Raw genomic sequence first — 18742 nt, 5'->3', positions numbered from 1 at the left:
TTTGACTGCAAAATTTTCCTCTTATCTGTGTGCTCCCTTGCTCCTTCTGCTCCTCTTATAAAGCATTTCCTCTTTGGTGTTTGAACTATTGGTTGAAAAAGGTGCCGTATAAATTAAGAAGAGTCTGAGAGTCACCTCTTGCACCCCCTATGGCTCCCCTTTTCAGTCCTCCCCCAGAGTTCTCGGGCTCTGAAGGCAGTGGGGAGCACAGTGGCACAGAAGAGTCCACAGGCCAGCCAGTGGGGACTGATAGACTGTAGCTGGCAAAGGAACACAGCATAACCAGGCTCAGGTGACTGCATCCAGCCAACTGGGTCAGGTTGTCATAGGAAGCTCAGGGATGGCGGGGAGCCTCTATAGTTGCTTCTGCTTGATGCTTACTTGGAGCTGGGCCTTCCATCCTTCCAAGAAAGACCAGCCTAACCTTGACCTCAAGTTGCAAAACAGAGGACAGTTACTTTAGTTGTGTTAATCATCAGTACAAGGAGCCAAAAAAAGGCACACTAAGAGACCAACTCTTTTGAGCCTGTTCGTATGAAAGAAAAAGCTTTTAGTCACCATCCAACATTGTGGGCTTGAGTGAACTAGACAAGAATATATTTTTGGAAAAATCTAGGTACTGTTACTTCTCCATTCAAGTGAACAACTACAGAAAAATATAATCAATTGTCAAATGCTTAATCCAAACATTTTTAGCTTTGAATTTTATGTTGTGCCTTTTTATTATTTTTAAGATTATAGTTGCTTTACAATGTTGTGTTAGTTTCTGCTGTATATCAAAGTGAATCAGTCACATGTATACATATATCTGCTCTTTTTGGGATTTCTTTCCCATTTAGGGCAGCACAGAACATTGAGTAGAGTTCCCTGTCCTATACAGTAGGTTATTATCTATTTTATACATAGTGTATATATATATCAATCCCAATCTCCCATTTTTTCCATCCCTCTTTTCCCCCTTTGCTTTGCAAATAAGTTCATCTATATGATTTTTCTAGATTCCCACATGTAGGCATTAATATACAACATTTGGTTTTCTCTTTTGAATTTTTGTTGAAGCAAAACTTGACTACCTTTAAGGGGACTAAAGCATTTGAAATGTTATTAAATGTTTTTATGCACATTACTGAGGATGTAATGAGCATCCTCCCACCTTCCACCTCTAGACTTCTAGGCTGATTCTGTAATTCTCAATCTTTAGACAATAGAAGGGCTTGTTAAAGCACAAATTGCTGGAGCATGCCCCAGAATTTCTGATTCATTACTTTGAAGTGGGGCCTGTCAATGTGCATTTCTAACAAGTTCCAGCTCTGCTGGTCTGAGGACACTTTGAGAACCTCTATGTTAGGTAACCATCTTTGAAGGTGTGTAGATAACAGAGCTCATCTTTAATTAGTACTGAGAGGTTTGTAGGAGGCATTATCTGAGGTAGCGCTGTGAGCCTGCAGATGTTGATGATTAGGGATTTAAGGGTAAGGCCCCCATCCCAGGGTTGAAGGAATTGGGAATGGTGGGAGGGGAAGAGCCTGGAGACATAAGAAGGAAATGGGAGTGAAGGGCAGACTGAGGAATTCAACTGAGAGGGAAAAACCCAACCTGACACAGATCTCACTGCCTTGTGAAGTGATTGCTTTATTGAGTTTGATCGCTGAGGTGGTGACAAGAGCTGTACCTAAAACATATGGATAAGGCCCTGAAGGTTTTATTGTATCCCCTTCTGTATTAAATAGCAGAAATGGACAAGTTCTTTGAACTTTCATAATGATACTCATTTTCTTTGACAGTGTGTATTAATTGCCAGATGGGGAGTTCTTTCTTTTGGGCAAATAAGGTCATAAAGATAAGCTGTGACAATGAAATGGCCACATTTCTTTTATTTTATCAATATGGTTGGAATCTAAGTTGAACACGATAAGATGTACACAGCTTTTTCAGAGTTCTAAGATGAGTTTTGATGTCTCAGTTCATACAGAAACATCAAGGCAGAAAAAGATTCAACTTTAAAACCCAATTTTGATAATCCATTTAATTGTCAAGTAATTACTCAATATATTATTTTGATTTTAAAACTTTAAATCTTGCCATCTATAGGTGGGTGATATATGGTCATAAAAATCACTGGAATTCCTCCTTCCACTCGTGGTCACTAGCAAAAGAATGTTCAAGTCTATTATAAAAGCTTACTTAAAAAAAAAAAAGCATTTCAATGAAATAGCAGTAAATAGAAATTATGATTCCTCTATGAAATGTCAAACATTAGGAGAAATAATATTAAAATTCCCAAATACCTCCATGATAGCAATATTCAGGAAATATTTTATGGTAAACATTTTTAATAAACAGCAGCATAAAATAATCAGTGTTTAATATCTCTGGTGTGTGAAATACAAATGCATATATCCTCAATATAAAATAGGCTTCTTGTCATTACAATTTCATGCTTGTCTATTTGAAATGCCCATAATAACAAACCAAACATTAAGTAATACAGTGATTAAATGCATGCAGTGAAAATAAGGAAAGATAGGGCAAGATATCTGAATAGTGCCATTATATATTTGAAAAAAATCTATATCGAGTTACAAACAAAGGAAACAAGGAAACAGACCAGATATAAAAATGCAGAGATATATTTCATTTCTGTGATACAAACCATAAACATAGTTTTGTGCAAAAAGAGAAAAGATCTGAAAATAAAGTCATCTTACAAAATGTTGTCCACAAAGCAAAAGATATTTTTCAGTCTATGAAAAAATACTATTTTAATACAAAAGGGACTGTGTTATGCAGTATCACAGTGCTTTATAAAATACATTATTACAAGTGGTTTTGAAATTTAGTTTGTTTACCTTAATGACTTCAGTAATTATAAAATGTTTAAAATAAATGTTATAGTTCTTTATAAAAAATTAACTTGAATTTATTTTTTACCCATAGTAATGTTTTTTTCAGAGTAGATATTTTACTGGCTCATGGAATGCTAATTTCCCTTTAAGGGACTCCTAGAAAAACTCAGGTTCACTGAAATTGTGTTTCCTTAAAATAATAAATATTCTTGGAAAAGAAATTGATTGTCATATGATATACAAAATTGTGGTTGAATCTTCATTATTAAACAGTTGCATAGCAACAAAAGGATACAAATATTCGCCTTTACCTAAAGTTAAAAAATGTAACTGCTGAATCAGCTTATTTATGCCGTAAAATTGTATTATTTCCAAATAAATCTGAATATAGCCAATTTTTTATGTTCACAGTACCTACTGGTCCATGTTTGTTGTCTGAAGATTCATTGTTTGGGAAAATTGCCACACATTTTTGTAAACATATTTCTTTGATTTCTCATCTTAACTGAATTTGTTGTTTTACAAAATTGAAATGTCAATGTGCTTCTAATTATCTTACATTCTCTTTATCAAATATTATTGCCAGGAATTATTTTATATCCTGTAAGTCTCTTTGTAAGTCTCTTCAGCTGTAAAATTAAAAAAAAAAAAAAAAGACTTTGAGACATTGTTCTTAGAATAAAGGAGGTTTTTTTTTGTTTGTTTAACAAGAGAAACATCAATCATAATATTCCTTTTTATATAGAACTTGAAACCCATAAGAACTCTAAGTTTGGCAAAAGATGTCTAGCAGGTAAGGCATGAGATGCACATTTGATACCTTCCTCTAACTAAGGCAAAAATGATCATTTTGCTCCTATTTACCAGCTTAAAAAATTCAGTTCATGGTAAATGTTTGATGAGAACTCAGTACTTGGTTTTCAAAGATATGTAATATTTTGGAAATAGAATTCATAGTCTTTGGATTCCAACTAACTCTATGGATAAACTGTCTCATAACTCTTGGTGCTGGAATAAAATCTGTGAACATTTCCAGATAAGAAAATAAAGTGTGAGAAACTTTAAATTAACTAGATATTGATAACAAAGAGTTCCTCCTGCCCTAGAGTCCACTGATGGTGTGCACTCCCATACCTTGGACAACTCATATGCAGGAGGAGGCAAGTACAGATGATCTGGTCTGTAGCCACACTTCTATTTTTCAATGTTACTGGTCCAGGGAAGCTTCTGTGAGGCTGTCCCCATGGGAACCCTGTTCCCTTCCCACAGATGCTGATCTACGCCAAGAGGCCGCTTTTCTGACTCTGCTGCCTTTGGTGCCTCATTTCTAATGCAACACAGAGAACTATCAACCCACAATCAACTTCAGCATCCACATCTAGCCTTCTTGTGATCTGATGCCCTAGTTATTTCAAGGGCTTGTGTAAACACACTGTGGAAAAGGCCTTCAAGATCAACAGAGGAGATTCACAAAGAGGCATACTCTGCACCTTCTCCAAGAAGCCCCACTGTATAGAAGGCGTCAGAAACTTAACATTTGTCTTAGAAACTTACACTTGTCTTATGGCTCGTTTCCATTTGGGATTTTAAATTTGGCCTAGTTTCCTCATTGATTCTGAGCATCACTTCCACACAAACATGCACAGAATCTAAATTGAATCAATGTAATTCCTGAAGATCTGTCCTGAAGAAAAGACAGCAGGTAGACAAATGCTACGGTATATACATTTTGGAGAGAGAACAGTCATGGTGACCAAAGGTGAATACATAAAGCACCATTTGACTTTCCTTTTTGGTTTGATACTTAGTCATAAGGTTCTTTTCCTCTTCACTGGTTTACAGTGTTCAGTACTTGAAACCAGATGTCCAAATCCCAATGCCAGGGCATACACCCTGATGGAGTGTTGATCCCACAACGTTTCTTTTCTGGCTGGTGTCTGCCCTGGTTGGTAAGACACAGTTAAACTTCACAGAAGATACTTGTTGCAGTGTCTGCTAAATGAGAACCTTACTTTAATAAAAATATTTGAATATAAATCTTTTCTACGACTTTCTAGTTTCTCCTGTATACCACATTTACAAAAGTCGTGCATTTTACAGTTCTGCAGAAATCATAGATTCGGTGTGTCCATGAATGTTGGAGTCTCCTAGCAAAGACGGTTGCTTTGAGTCTATTTTGTAGGGTTTTTGAGATTTGTTGCCAAAAACGGTGATACCCATCCCACTGGGATGATTTGGAATCGACATGTGTGGTAGTAAGGGAATATTTGCTTCCTGATTGGATCCTGATGAAGGCAAGCTGGTCACATGACCAGTACTAGTTGACCCACTGGCACTGCTGGGGGACCGACTCTTGGGAGGTGGGCAGTGCTGAATCACTCTGGGAGGGCCTGTTGGCTGATAGTGGGCAGCTGGAAACGCAGCATATCCAGGAGGTATTGGGTATCCATTGATGGGGATGAATCGCTGGTTCTGAGGTATTGGTGGGCTGATGAAACCAGCAATCTGGCCCTGTGGTGTAATACCCTGGCTTGGGAACATATAATTGGGATATCTGGGATTACTGAGATTACTCACTGGGCTGGCACTAAGGGAGGTTGTCTGAGTGGTGGCATTTCCGCCGGAAGGAGTAGTAGAGCTGGTATGACTTGAGAGTCCCTCCCAGGACCGAAGTCGGACATGAATATCTTTAAATCTTGGTCTCCTGGAAGGAATCTCATTCCAACACTCTGTCATGAGGCTGTACATCCTGGGTGGGCAGTCTTCAGAGCATGGCAACAACTGTCGTTTTCTCACCATTTCGATCACTTCCTGATTACTAAATCCATAATATGGCTGGAGTCCAAAACTGAAAATCTCCCATAAGACAACTCCAAAAGACCAGATATCTGAATCAGAAGAGAATTTGCCATACATGATGGCTTCAGGGGGCATCCAGCGAATGGGCAGCAAAGACTTACTCTGCACCCTGTAGTAATCAGCAGAATATATTTCTCTGGAAAGCCCAAGGTCTGAAATCTTCACGTGAAGCTGCTCTCCAATTAAAATATTGCGAGCTGCAAGATCCTTATGAACAAAGAAGTGACTAGACAGGTATTCCATGCCGGCTGCAATCTGAATGGCAATGTGTAGAAAATCTCCATGATCCAGGCTGGATTTTACAGTCCCATCTTCATCACTGCTGCATCCAACATCCGAATGTGGGGACCGCATGATGAGGAACTCATGGAGATCTCCCTGATTCATATACTCAAAAAGCATACACACAGGTTGTTCCTGAGTGACAGCCCCGAGAAGGCAGACAATATTGGGATGGTGTAGTTCAGCCATCAGGGAGGCTTCCTGTTGAAATTCTGTCCATTGCTGGGGGTTGTTATAGTCTTTCAAGGTCTTTATAGCAACTAACTGAGCATGGTCCATCCCTGGGAGATAGAGATGGCCCTTATAGATCTTTCCAAAAGCACATTCACCCAATTCTTCCATAAAACGTACAGCGGAAAGAGGCAGCTCCTTAGCCTTGCTCTGTATGGAAAAGAAAAGAAAAAAAATGTTGTTTAAAGCATTTCCTGAGGCAAGATATCCTGGCATCTGAAAGGAGGGATGGGTTATATCGAGAAAGGTTCTATATATCAAATTAAATACAATGTTGTACATCTAGAAGTCTTTCAAATTGTTGGCTAAAACTTAGCCATAGGCAAATTTCTGTCCATCACTCACCTATCCCTCCATCCATACCCCCTGCTCCTACAGTGCTTTATTGCTATTGCCTAGAATCTTCCTACTCAAAGGGCGGTTTTGGGAAGAACAATATCAGCACCACTTGAAGCTCATGATAAACGCAGACTCTTGGGCCCACCTTAGACCTACAGAATCAGGATGTGCATTTAACAAGACCCCAGGTGATTTCAGTGAACACTGGAGTGTGAGAAGCAGTGCTGCAGAGGATACAGCCTTCATCCTTACCCTTGCTACCCCTCTACATGATGGCATCATTTAGCTGAATAGGTTTCCTTATCATCCACATGCAAACACCATGCTTGTTCTTGCCTTACACCGTTGTTCTTCCAATGCTGTCCTATTTTTAAGGTGTATATTGAGCTAAAAGCCAGAGAAACCAAATAAAAGACTGTTCTGAGGTGCCCATAGTAGAGATGGGGAGGTTTGGAAGGGGCTCCTCTCTACTTTTCAAATCCTTGCTCTGAAACTCTCCCTGACCACTCTGGTCTTTGCCTCTTCTACAATCCCTCTAGCTTTACAGTCTGAAAGTCGCTACGTGCAGGACACAGTGAGATAACTGGTTACTTGCATGACCTCTGCAGACTGATAGGTCAGGTTGAAATTCTGCCCTCTCTGTTCACCAGCTGTGTGACCCTGGGTACAATACTGAATCACTCTGTGCCTCAATTCTCTCATCTATAAAATGGGATGATAATTATTGTACTTATCTTGTAGGGTTTTTGTGAATTTGCACAATGTCTGGCACATGGTAAGGGCTGTTTAACTTTTAGCAATTATTATCTCGCTGTTGCTATTCTTTTTATGAAAGAAAAACAACATTTGTCCATTTTATATTTTGTCCTTTCAATCAGATTTCAATTTTTTTTGAAGGGAGCCATTGCCTTCAAACCAACTGATTATCTCTACAGCTTTGCCAGTGAATTATTTACTGACTGACCTTAAAACAGGAGAAAGCAACTAACACACAATGAAAATAAGTATTAAGTTGTGATATTTGATCTGACAGTAAATGTCTATTATGTCATGTGTTTTTACTATTTTTGAAACTCAGCTCCAATCTATCCTGAATTATAACCTAATTTGTTAGGGAAAAAGTTTAAAAGCAATGCATTTGTACATAAACTGGTTTTTTAAAATAATCCCATTAAATGGACGACTATCCCAATTGAAGTTGACAATTTTGCAAATACATATGGAATTCTGAGCTCTGTGCACACCGTTTAACAGTTTGGAAAACTAAGTAAAAAATTTCTCCAATTCAAACTCTACTAATCTAGAATTCATGATGATTAGCTCTGTTCTAGGCTGATATTTTCCAGGGTAAAATGCCCATTAACCTAATGATAAGTGTAAATAAACTTGCAGCAAGATACCCACTTAAGTGAACAAAACAGAACTGAGGGTTTCCCTCAGAATTTTTCTTAATGATTTAAATGAATCCAATTTATGTGGAAGTCCCGAATGGCACAGAAGGTATTACTTTTGATCTAAACAGGATCCTCATGCTTTTGGTATTAGAGAAAGGTAACAGTGGGGTAATAAAGTACTTTTGAGGGAAACTGGGATGAGGAACTAAACCCAAGGAATATAAACTGATTTAAGCTTCCCAGGTGGTGCTAGTAGTAAAAACCTGCCTGCCAATGCAGGAGACATAGATGCAGGTTCGATCCTTGGGTTGGGAAGATCCCCTGAAGGAGGGCAGAACAACCCACTCCAGTATTCTTGACTTGAGAATCCCATGGACAGAGGAGACTGACGATCACAAATAGTCAGACACGACTGAAGCAAACTAGAATGCACATACTCAATGAGGATTTAGGGCTCCCCCACTGAAGCTAACCCATAGGCAGGGTGGGATAATTCAAACCATTTGACCTTTGGATTCATATCAACACGAATCTGAATTTGCACTTTGGATCTGCTGCTTTTCATTAATAGTAGTTAATATTTATATAGTATTTACTATATGCCAGACACTGTTCTAAGCACTTGACCAATATCCTGGTGGCTCAGATGGAAAAGAATCTACCTGTCATGCAGGAGATGTACAGGGTTCCATCTCTGGGTTGGGAAGATCCCCTGGAGAAGGGAATGGCTACCCACTCCAATATTCTTGCCTGGAGTATCCCATGGACAGAGGAGCCTGGTGTCTATGGTCCATGGGGTTGCAAAGAGTTGGACACAACTGAGCAACTAACATTATTACAACAATCCTGTGGGATAAGTCTTATATTATAGGTGACTGAACTTGGGTGACTTCTTAACTTCTCTAAACCTCTATTTCCATATCTATAAGATAATATAATATCTAGCTTCCATAATTCAGAGAAGGCAATGGCAACCCACTCCAGCACTCTTGCCTGGAAAATCCCATGGACGGAGGAGCTTGGTAGGCTGCAGTCCATGGGGTCACGAAGAGTTGGACACGACTGAATGACCTCACTTTCACTTTTCACTTTCATGCATTGGAAAAGGAAATGGCAACCCACTCCAGTGTTCTTGCCTGCAGAATCCCAGGGACGGGGGAGCCTGGTGGGCTGCCGTCTATGGGGTCGCACAGAGTCAGAGACGACTGAAGCGATTTAGCAGAAGCAGCAGCAGTAGCCTCCATAACTATAGTAGGGATTAAATCCAACAATGTATGTAAGTAATTTCCACCTAATAAGTGGTCTTTAAATCAATTTTATTATCCATATTAGGGAAGTAATCCAAAAAGTTGAGTCAGTGCAAACGATTTAGATCTATTTACAGCCTTAAATAGGGCTTCCCTGGTAGCTCAGTTGGTAAAGAATCTGCCTGCAATGCAGGAGACCCTGGTTTGATTCCTGGGTCGGGAAGATCCCCTGGAGAAGGGATAAGGCTATCCACTCTATTATTGTTGGGTTTTCCTGGTGGCTCAGATGGTAAACAGTCTGCCTGCAATGTGGGAGACATGGGTTCAGTCCCTGGGTTGGGAAGATCCCCTGGAGGAGGGCATGGCAAGCCACTCCAGTATTCTTGCCTAGAGAATCTCCATGGATAGAGGAGCCTGGCAGGCCACAGTCCATGAGGTTGCAAAGAGTCGGACATGACTGAGTGACTAAGCACAGCACAAAGAAAGAAAGTGAAGTCGCTCAGATGTGTCCGACTCTTTACAACCCCATGGACTGTAGCCTACGAGGCTCCTCCGTCTATGGGATTTTCCAGGCAAGAGTACTGGAGTGGGTTGCTATTTCCTTCTCCAGGAAACACAGCACAGCCCAGCCTCAAATAGCTCTAGATAGCCATCTATGTTTAAAAAAAAAAAAAAAGGAATGTTTAAGTTTCTTGTTAATCTTTCTCTGTTCTCCTGTAGTTTTTGGTTTTTTAAAAAATTCTTTTAAAATGACAGAGTCTGTCTTGGAACCTGCGGGTGGGTAAGAATTTGAGTGTCCTGTGGCTCGTTCCTCTGAGGATTCTGGAAGATGCAGATGGAGGCGGAGGGAGCAAAAAAAACCCATGGGGAAGAGTAGATGGTGGCAGATGGGAAAGGAAGCAAGCAGGCCAAACTTGTGTGGATGGGAAGAGAAGAGGAGGTGGACAGGACTTTGGCGCTGGCCTGACACATGGCCCCTGGGGCTTCATGGCTAAGGAGGCCAGCTGCATTCTCCTACACTGAGGTAAGCAAATTAGTTCTCTGGTATTCATCTATGGAAGAAGAACTTTTTACTCTTGCCATTTTATAGACAGAGAAAGCGGCTTAGAAAATTATCAAGAATTTTTCAGAGAGCCAAAACTGCTGTCCTTGCATGTGTAAGGCCTTCTGTTTGAAACCAGAGAAGCCCGCCGGCCAATAGTCCCAGTTGGACTCAGCATGTCTCTGTCAGCTCAGCCTGGGGCCTGACACCTTGCAGGGCTGTGAGGTCAGCTTTCGGTGTGTGGTCACTCTGTGGAATGATAATTGTTCTTCTTTCTCCCTGTTCAGACACATGAAAAAAGTTCGTTTTGACTCCAAGTGTGCCTTGTCATAGCTTACCGATACCCAGTGGGGCAGAAGGCATATAGTCCATACCCTTCTCCAGCCGATAGAAGGAAGGAATCGTTCACAAGAGATAGTCATAACCAAATTTGGGGATTTGCTTTGGGAAGAAGCATGGAAAGTAACTAAAACGATCAATTTCACAAAACCTTTTCCTGGAACACCTGTGCAGCAGCCGGCATAGAAACACCCAGGGGGAAAAAAAAAAAAAAAACAACCAAAAAACTGCTCAGAGCTTGGTTTCAGGGGAACAATTTACACAGTGATTTGCATTTTTTAAATGCTCAAGTTATTTGGTACAAATGAGTTTTAACTACAGACTCATTTTCAAATTTTACATAAATCCTGAACTAGTTAAAAAATCATAAAAATCCTTAAAGAAGCAGTCAGTAGACTGTATGGTGACGGCAGGAAATTAGCTGTATTGTTGAGGAACAGATGGTTTACATTATACAAACCCTTTAGGCTAAACTTGTTTAGGTCTGGCATATTGTAAATTATATTTTAGTAATGAAAGTGAAATGACCTCTGCTTGACCTCAAGTGGGGTTTGTCTGTTTGAACCAATGTAGTGGAAAACTATGAAAGAAAATGAAGTCATAAAGTTTTGGCAGTTCAATTTTGGCTCATTTCAAGTTAAAGGGTTATAAATCTGTTTAGTTTTTGTTTGACAAGTATTTGTCATACAGGGATGTACAAAATGTAAAGAAGTGTAAAATACACATGAGGCACGATGCCAAAGTAAACCAAGTACAAAGGAAAGCTGGAATGAATAGGGTCCTGGGCTCCTATCTCTTTATCACTCCCTCCATTAGCTGAATGACAAGATGGGCTCCGTTTATTATATGCTGTAAGGCAATTAAGTACCTTAAAACTGAAACAGGCTTTCAGTTTAAATGTTAACATTTTTACTTCTCAAAGTAAACACACATCTGCCTCAGTGTGGTTTAAAAAATTATAGAATTTTGGCGGGGGAGAAAAATCAGAGTTGATGTAGAAGTTGATACATTATTCTAAAATCTGATTGTATTTCTTCCCCTTGAAATTTCTGAAAAGCAACTGTATTCGGGCTTCAGTGAGCGCTGACCAGAAAGAAAACGAAGAGAGAACATTTTTAGATGGTGAGGTGTTAGATGTGAGTCCATATGAGTATTGTAGTCCTGTCTAAACAGCTGCTACAGAGGCCAGGCTTCTCTCACCTGAGTGATGAATGCTAAGTGAGGACATGTGCCCCTTTTACATCCATTAACTTGAAGTATGAAAGCAATGAACCATGGGTAGAGTTTTTTTAAAAATTGCAATTATGTAGATGGAAGATGGATAAGAGCGACAGACTCAGCAACTTTATCTCTCTCCACCTTTGGGAAGTTACACCTTAGGTGATAATACACCTCTGGGTGACACAGCTTGCGACTAACCTGCTATTTCCTGCTCACTTTTCCTAAATGATTACCACAGGAAATGAGGTGAGGATTTTGTGATGGCCATCAACGTTGGCGTGCAGCATAGATTCCGCTCTGTGACTTTTCACCTCTACCCTGAATGGGGTATGATTGATGGCTTTACTTTGAGTCCAGAGTGACGTAGAGACACAGATAGAAAGCAGAGCCCCAGGAAGGTGGTGTGAACCAGAAGCCAGGGTGGCGGTCCGGGACGGGAAGGTGGCCCCAGCAGCAGGTGCTGGGAAAGGACTGACGTTCATGTTCTTGCAATGGACAAGCCTCCTCCTATAGTCCTTGAATCCCTTACACTGGTTCCTTTCCTATCCCTCATGCCCTACCACTGCTGCCCTTTCACAAATATCTTTCACTATACACACATGCCGATTCTAGCTGGATGCAAGTATCTGCAGGAGAGGGGTAGGTCCCACAAGCGGCATTTGTCCTCAGCTCTATTAGAGGAATAATGAAGCAGATCGTGGCCCTATTGAAATTGCAGGGGGAAGGGAGTGGTATTTGGGATAATAGGAGGATACGACCAGGTTTGCTTCTCTTTGGAGGCACAGTCTTTTCTGAGAACTATATTCCTTGCAGACTTACTCTCTGAATCTCAAGGACTGACTAGCAGAGTCTACACCAGAGCAGGTACTGGAATCCCCCCAAGGGCTTGTTATAACACAGATTGCTAAGCCTCACTCCTAGAGTTTCTAATTCTGTAAGTCAGATTCTGCAGTTCTGACAGGTTCCCAGGGGATGAGGATGCTCTGGGACTGGAAAAAATGAGAGAACCACTGGAATAAATGGGCTATGACTTTTAAAAAGAAAGGAAAGAAAAGAATATGCCTTCTTGGATCAGACAGTTAATGAGTGTCTGGTCTCTGCTCCTGGCATGAAGAATGACCACAGTCTCTCTGCAGACCCAATTTGAGCAATTCTGACTAATAGAGAACCGTAACACTCTGCTTTAGGAAGATGCTTTGGAAATACCAGCAGAGAAAAATCTGAGAGCCATCAACTAGTGTTTTACTGGGTTATATTCTGCATGGCTCCTGTCTTAGAGAGATTCAGGTTTTGAAATAGACATCACTTCATAGCTTGGGCCATGTCATCAGTTTATTCTATTTTCATGTGCAACCAATTATATAGGATACATTTTCATAGCTGGTTACCTCAGTCAACTGATACTATATATACTATATACCAAAGAATATACACATGGAATAGTATATGAGAAACCATTTAAGAATCACGAGGAGAGGGGACACAGCTCCTATTCTAGATGTTTGTAATCTGAGCTACCATGTACTGAATACTTGCCATGTGCCAGATGCTGAGATCATAATAATGGCTGCAAGTTGGGGCGAGGGGTGGAGTGTTTATGTGTCAAGCTATAAGTACTTTATATGTATGAATTCCTTTTATATCACAGTAACCCTATGAAATTGGTCACTATGACTATTATCCCCGTTTCACAGGTGCAGAACCTGAGGAACAGCAGTTAAGTGACCGCACAGCTAGTATTTAGGTTGTAAGTTCAGACTCCAGGGTCTGTCTTCCTCATGACTACACTATACTCCCTCATGGGCTCTCTCATTGTTTAATGCATCAACTCATTTAACCCTCGTCACAAACCCATGAGATTCATACTATGATTTCTCCACTTTATGGATCAAGAAATTAAGCCCTTCAAGGTTAGGTAGCTTGCCTGTGGAAGCACAACTATTAAGTAGTAATGCCAAGATTCAGCTCCACCTATGTCTGGCTTCAAAGATGCAGCACTTTTCTGGGAAAAAGAGGGTAGTTTTCATTTGATCCTCAGAGGGCTCCCCAATTTTAGAAGCATGAGTCCCACTGGTGTAAAAGTGGAATGTCAAGGTGTAATTAATTACTCTCTGGTCTCTGATGACCTAGACTTTACTCTGGCTGATCCTCTGTTGCTCACATTAGTTGACTGGGATAAGTGAATAAAACCATTCAACAGCAGCCTTTACCTGAGTTGGGCATAAGAGCCCTGGATAGCATACAAGATTGAGAATTTTCAGTATCTGAGAGGAATTCATTTGACTCTAAAGCTGGTTTTCCTTTCCTGTGCATTTTACTGGTTCTTAGGTAAACAGTGGTAGAATTGTGAGACAACTGACTCCACTCATAAATGGAAATGATTACATTCTAAAGCTGAAAGGCCACAACCATTGGATTTGGAGAGGTTATGGACATTTTCAAAGACTACAGCCAAACTAAGTGCCTTCTGGCTTCAGCAATCAAATCCGGGAGGGCGTTCCAACCAATAGTTGGCCACATTTGCTCAGAGTTCAGCTACGCTTCTCTGGAAGTGATTTAACTTCAGAAACAGTTCTTTTCTCTGTAATGTAACTTTCTGATAGTTTGAATGTTTGGTGGTGACCAGGGTTGATTCTGTGGTGGGGTTACTTTATAGTGTTAGCGGGAGAGGGTCAATTCTGCCTGTAAAGAGGTAGAACAGACGTCAGTAATCTGAATGTCTGTGTGAGCCACCGTGGGCTTGTAACTTGGGCTTGTGTGTTTCAGCAGCCAGAAAATTAAGGAACACTGGGCTCCAGGCCTGCTCACACCTGGGTTCAAGTTTTGGCTCTGCCACTCACCAGCTGAGTGACTTTGGGTAAAATCTTAATCTCAAGCCTCAGTTTTCTCACCTTCCAAAATCAGGCTCAAAATTAGTACCAGCTTCAGAAGATTATTGTAAAGATTATATTGAGATAATGCATATAAAGTACTTTAGCTTTTTCATAATATCCATTTATAATACTCATTCTTCCTAGAAGTAAAGCTTCTTCAGACATAGTTTAAGGCTGAGCTCGGAACTGGATGGTCCCCAGTCCTCATACCACCACAGGGTAGAGACTATCCTCTCCATCCTGAGGGGTTTTATCCAGGGTGTGAACAGGATGTGGGGCAAAGGATTTATGCTCACTGGATGGGCACAGGAATACCAGAGCTATCTAAAGAGTTATCACTGTAATCTTTGCTCTGATCCCCTTGTCCCCAGTTATTGCTGTGGGCTGCTGAATCCTATATCTTCCTCCCCAACCTGCAGAATCCTGTATACAGCATTTGGTAGTTGACTAAAAGGTTTGTGGCTGTTCATATTATCGCTGTAGCAAACAATAATAGTAAATTCTAGCTGTTGAGTACCTGTGAGGTGCCAGACACACTATCTTGAAATGTCAGAAATAACTCTTTTAGAGAAGATTGGTGGCTACTAGTGGTGGTTGAGGGGGAAGGGGGGTTTTTTGGGTGGGAGGGACAAAAGAGGTAAAGAGAGTCAAAGGGTACAGTTATAAAATGTCAGAGGGATATAGAGCATGGTGAATACACTTCATAATACTGCACCACACATTTAAAAGTTGCTAAGGGAGTAGATTTTAGAAGTTCTCATCACAAGAAAAAAGCTGTTATGACAGATGTTAGCTAGGCCTGTTGTGGTGATCATTTTGCACTACTTAAAAATATCGAATCATTATGTTATATACTTGAAACTAATATCATGTGTGTCAATTATACCTCAATAAAAATAAATTTAAAAATCTCTTCTAAGCACTATTTTTATCCTTGTTTTATAAATGAAAAAACAATGATCTCATGGCCAGTAAATAAGGAAGCCAAGATTTATAATCATATCTCTTTGTCTCTAAATCCTTGATCTTTGAAGTATATCATACTACTACCCAGAAATAAACCAGGAACAAACGTGGCTAGAAAGGTAAGTTAGGCCCAGAGAGTAAGGTAATTTAGGCCCAGAGAGACTCCTGGGTGCTGGGAGAAAGAACTTGATAACTTGAGATTAGGTCCTTCCAGATTGCTGAATTATGATGTCAACTGGGAGCTAAAGCAATGCCAGAGGATGAAATTAGCATGAGAGAAAGAAAGAGGAAAGAGAACTGACAAACATCAGAGGAGGCGCTCCTTTAGGGAGTCAAAAGAACTAGTGAAGGAAACAGGAGGAGATAGGAGGAGAGCCAAGAGAAAAAGTACTTCAAGATGGTGGCTGAGAAGAATGCTCCAGAGAAATTAAGGAGGAAGAAGACTTAGGAAAGGTCATTGGATTAAATTACATCACTGGTGATTCCCCAGAGGCCATGTGAATAGCATGATGAGCTCAGAAGCCTTGGAGATAATGGCTTTAACAAGCGAGTGGAAAAGTTATTGAGGACGTTTTAGCAATAAGTGTAGTGACATTGGATAAGCACAGGGGTTTCCAAGGGGTCCCCCAACCACAGCAGGGCTTTTTAGATGAAAGCATGTTGCTAGCAAAAGGGACTGGTCCCGGGAATATAATCAAGTGCCAGTACATTCAGTAAAGCCTGAATACTTTGGCTGGTAAAGAAAAGGAGAGAGGAATAGTCTGGAAGTGAAGAAACAGAAATGAGGTGAGAAATAAAATATATGCCCTGCAATGTTCATTGCAGCACTGTTTACAATAGCCAAGATACAGAAACAACAGAAATGTCCACTGACAGAGGCATGCATAAAGAGGATGTGGGGTTTGTGTGTACACACAAACAATGGAATATTACTCAGCCATTAAAAAGAATGAAATAATGCTATCTGCATCAACACGGATGGACCTATAGATTGTCATACTGAATGAAGTAAGTCAGATAGAGAAGAAGAAATGTTGTATGACATCCCTTCTATGTGGAATCTAAAAAGAAATGATGCAACATTTATAAAACAGAAAGAATTTATAAAACAGAAAGAGACACACAGACTTAGAGAAGGAATTTATGGTTGCTAGTGGGTGGGTGGGGGGAGAGGGGTAGTCAGGGAGTTGGGGATGTGTACACTGCTGTATTTAAAATGGATAACCAACAAGGACCTACTGCACAGCACAGGGAACTGCTCAATGCTATGTGGCAGCACAGATGAGAGGGGAGTTTGGGGGAGAATGGATACATGTAAATGCATGGCTGAGTCCCTTTGCTGCTTACCTGAAACTGTCCCAATATTATTGACTGGCTATATCCCAATATAATATAAAAGTTTAAAAACTAAATAAAATAAAATAAAGCCACCAGTTTTAGAAAGCTATAGGCAAATTTTGCTTTCCCCCAAATCTTCCTTATAATCAGACAAGAGCTGCAGGAGTTTGACCCTGTAGCCCTCCCCCGAGTCTTCCTGCTCCTCATTTTCAAACTCCTCCACCCCTTAACCTCTCTGTGGATCTAAATCCCACGTAAGTGGGTCACATAGGGAAAGACAGAACTGGGTTAACTCTGCGCTTGAGGGGGAGGCTCTGCCCCTTTTCTAACTCCCCAGGAGGTGAGCTCCACAGCGTTCCTCCCCCAGGAGACTACCCTGTGTTCCAGACAGGACAGTTGTGGCAGGGTGGCAGGAGCTGAGGGGAGGCAAAGGGAAAGAATCAGAGAGATGGGAAGTTAGGGTTTCCAGAATTCTTGGGGAAGTTTCATTTTCTGTAGCACTTAAAAAAAAAAAATCCTGCTCGGATTGTAAAATGTGTAATGCAAGAAAGAATAACCCTACTTAGTTTCTGTATCACCAGAGTACTGTCAGAGGATTTAAAAGATGGAAAAGACAGGAGATGAACTGATCCAACGGAAAGGATTGAAATCTTTTGCCGGCCAAAATAAAAGGAAAATAAGCAAACGGTCCTTTGCATGAACACAGTTGACCTTTCTCTGAACAGCTGAGAAAATTGAGCCACAGAGAGGCAAACTGGCTTCTCAGGGTCATAGGGCAGTTAGCGGTGGGGCTGGGGGAGCATCTCTATTTCCTGACTGTTCAAGGCTCAGAGTTAAGATGCCCCTCTGGTCCACTGGCTTCCTTTCCTCACATATCTGAAGGAGACTCATGCCTCATCAAATTTTGAACTTCCAACTTTCCCGTCCACCTCTCTGGGGACTCAAGCCAGGTCCTATCAGCCAGTCTGTCTCGGCTGCCTACAGTCTCCTCTGAGGGTATGGATTTCTAATCTCCCAGAGAAGCCTCTTCTTAACACAAACACTCAGTGTGGGGGAGTGGGGGCAGGGGTGGGTAAAATCAGCTCAGCAAGTGGAGAGAATGGAAAGAGATAGTTTAAAACCTGAAGGGCACATTCATTTGGATAAATAAGTATGAGGCCAAGGCCGACCAGCTTCTATCCTTCATTCCTTTCTCATCCCAGCCTTCAATGAAATATCCTTTTGATTTCATTCTGGTAGGGTGTTTGTTTTCAGGACTCTTTCCGCCCCCTCTTTCTTTCTTATGTGTGTCCCTTCTTTTTAGATTTTATAGGTACATGTAATATTTATGTGTCGGTGACCTTTCAAACTAGTTTTAGAGATCAACTGTTTACATTTAGGAATTTTCTCTAAGGTCGACAAAGTCCTTTGTGCTTTTTCCAGGAAAGGCACTCAGTAAGAACCAAAACAAACAGCTGAATAAGTCAGATTTGATTGGAGCCAAATCTCTTAGGAGAGAAAGAAAAAAAACCTTCGCATTTGTTTTTGTTGTTCCCTCTCCCTCCTCAACCCAGTCACATATGCTCAAGCTAGTCCTCCTTCCAGTCTGATTCAGAATTGTTGGTGAGCTGTTTAAGGCGAAACTCTAAGCCTTGTGTTGGAAAAATCTTGACACTGGGAGATTTTGCAAGGCATGCTGAGGAAATGGTCCAGAAATGATGAAAACAATGTTTTGCTTTACCAAGTCTTAGGAAAAAATTTATCCTAGTGTGTGTTACATTTGTCT

The 18742-nt window shown here is 40.7% G+C and overlaps 1 protein-coding gene across 1 annotated transcript in view; it reads right to left on the bottom strand.

Moving 5' to 3' along the window:
• ROR1 (receptor tyrosine kinase like orphan receptor 1) overlaps positions 2267-18742 on the bottom strand; it is a 457516-nt gene continuing 441040 nt past the window's right edge. The window contains exon 9 of the mRNA XM_018045108.1: positions 2267-6368. Coding sequence (XP_017900597.1) covers positions 4941-6368 — 1428 coding nt within the window. The 3' untranslated portion in view covers positions 2267-4940. The remainder of the gene's footprint in view (positions 6369-18742) is intronic.

This window comes from Capra hircus, chromosome 3 (assembly GCF_001704415.2).
Source record: "Capra hircus breed San Clemente chromosome 3, ASM170441v1, whole genome shotgun sequence".
NCBI classification, from domain to species: Eukaryota; Metazoa; Chordata; class Mammalia; order Artiodactyla; family Bovidae; genus Capra; species Capra hircus.
This window is presented reverse-complemented; position numbering and strand designations above follow the sequence as displayed.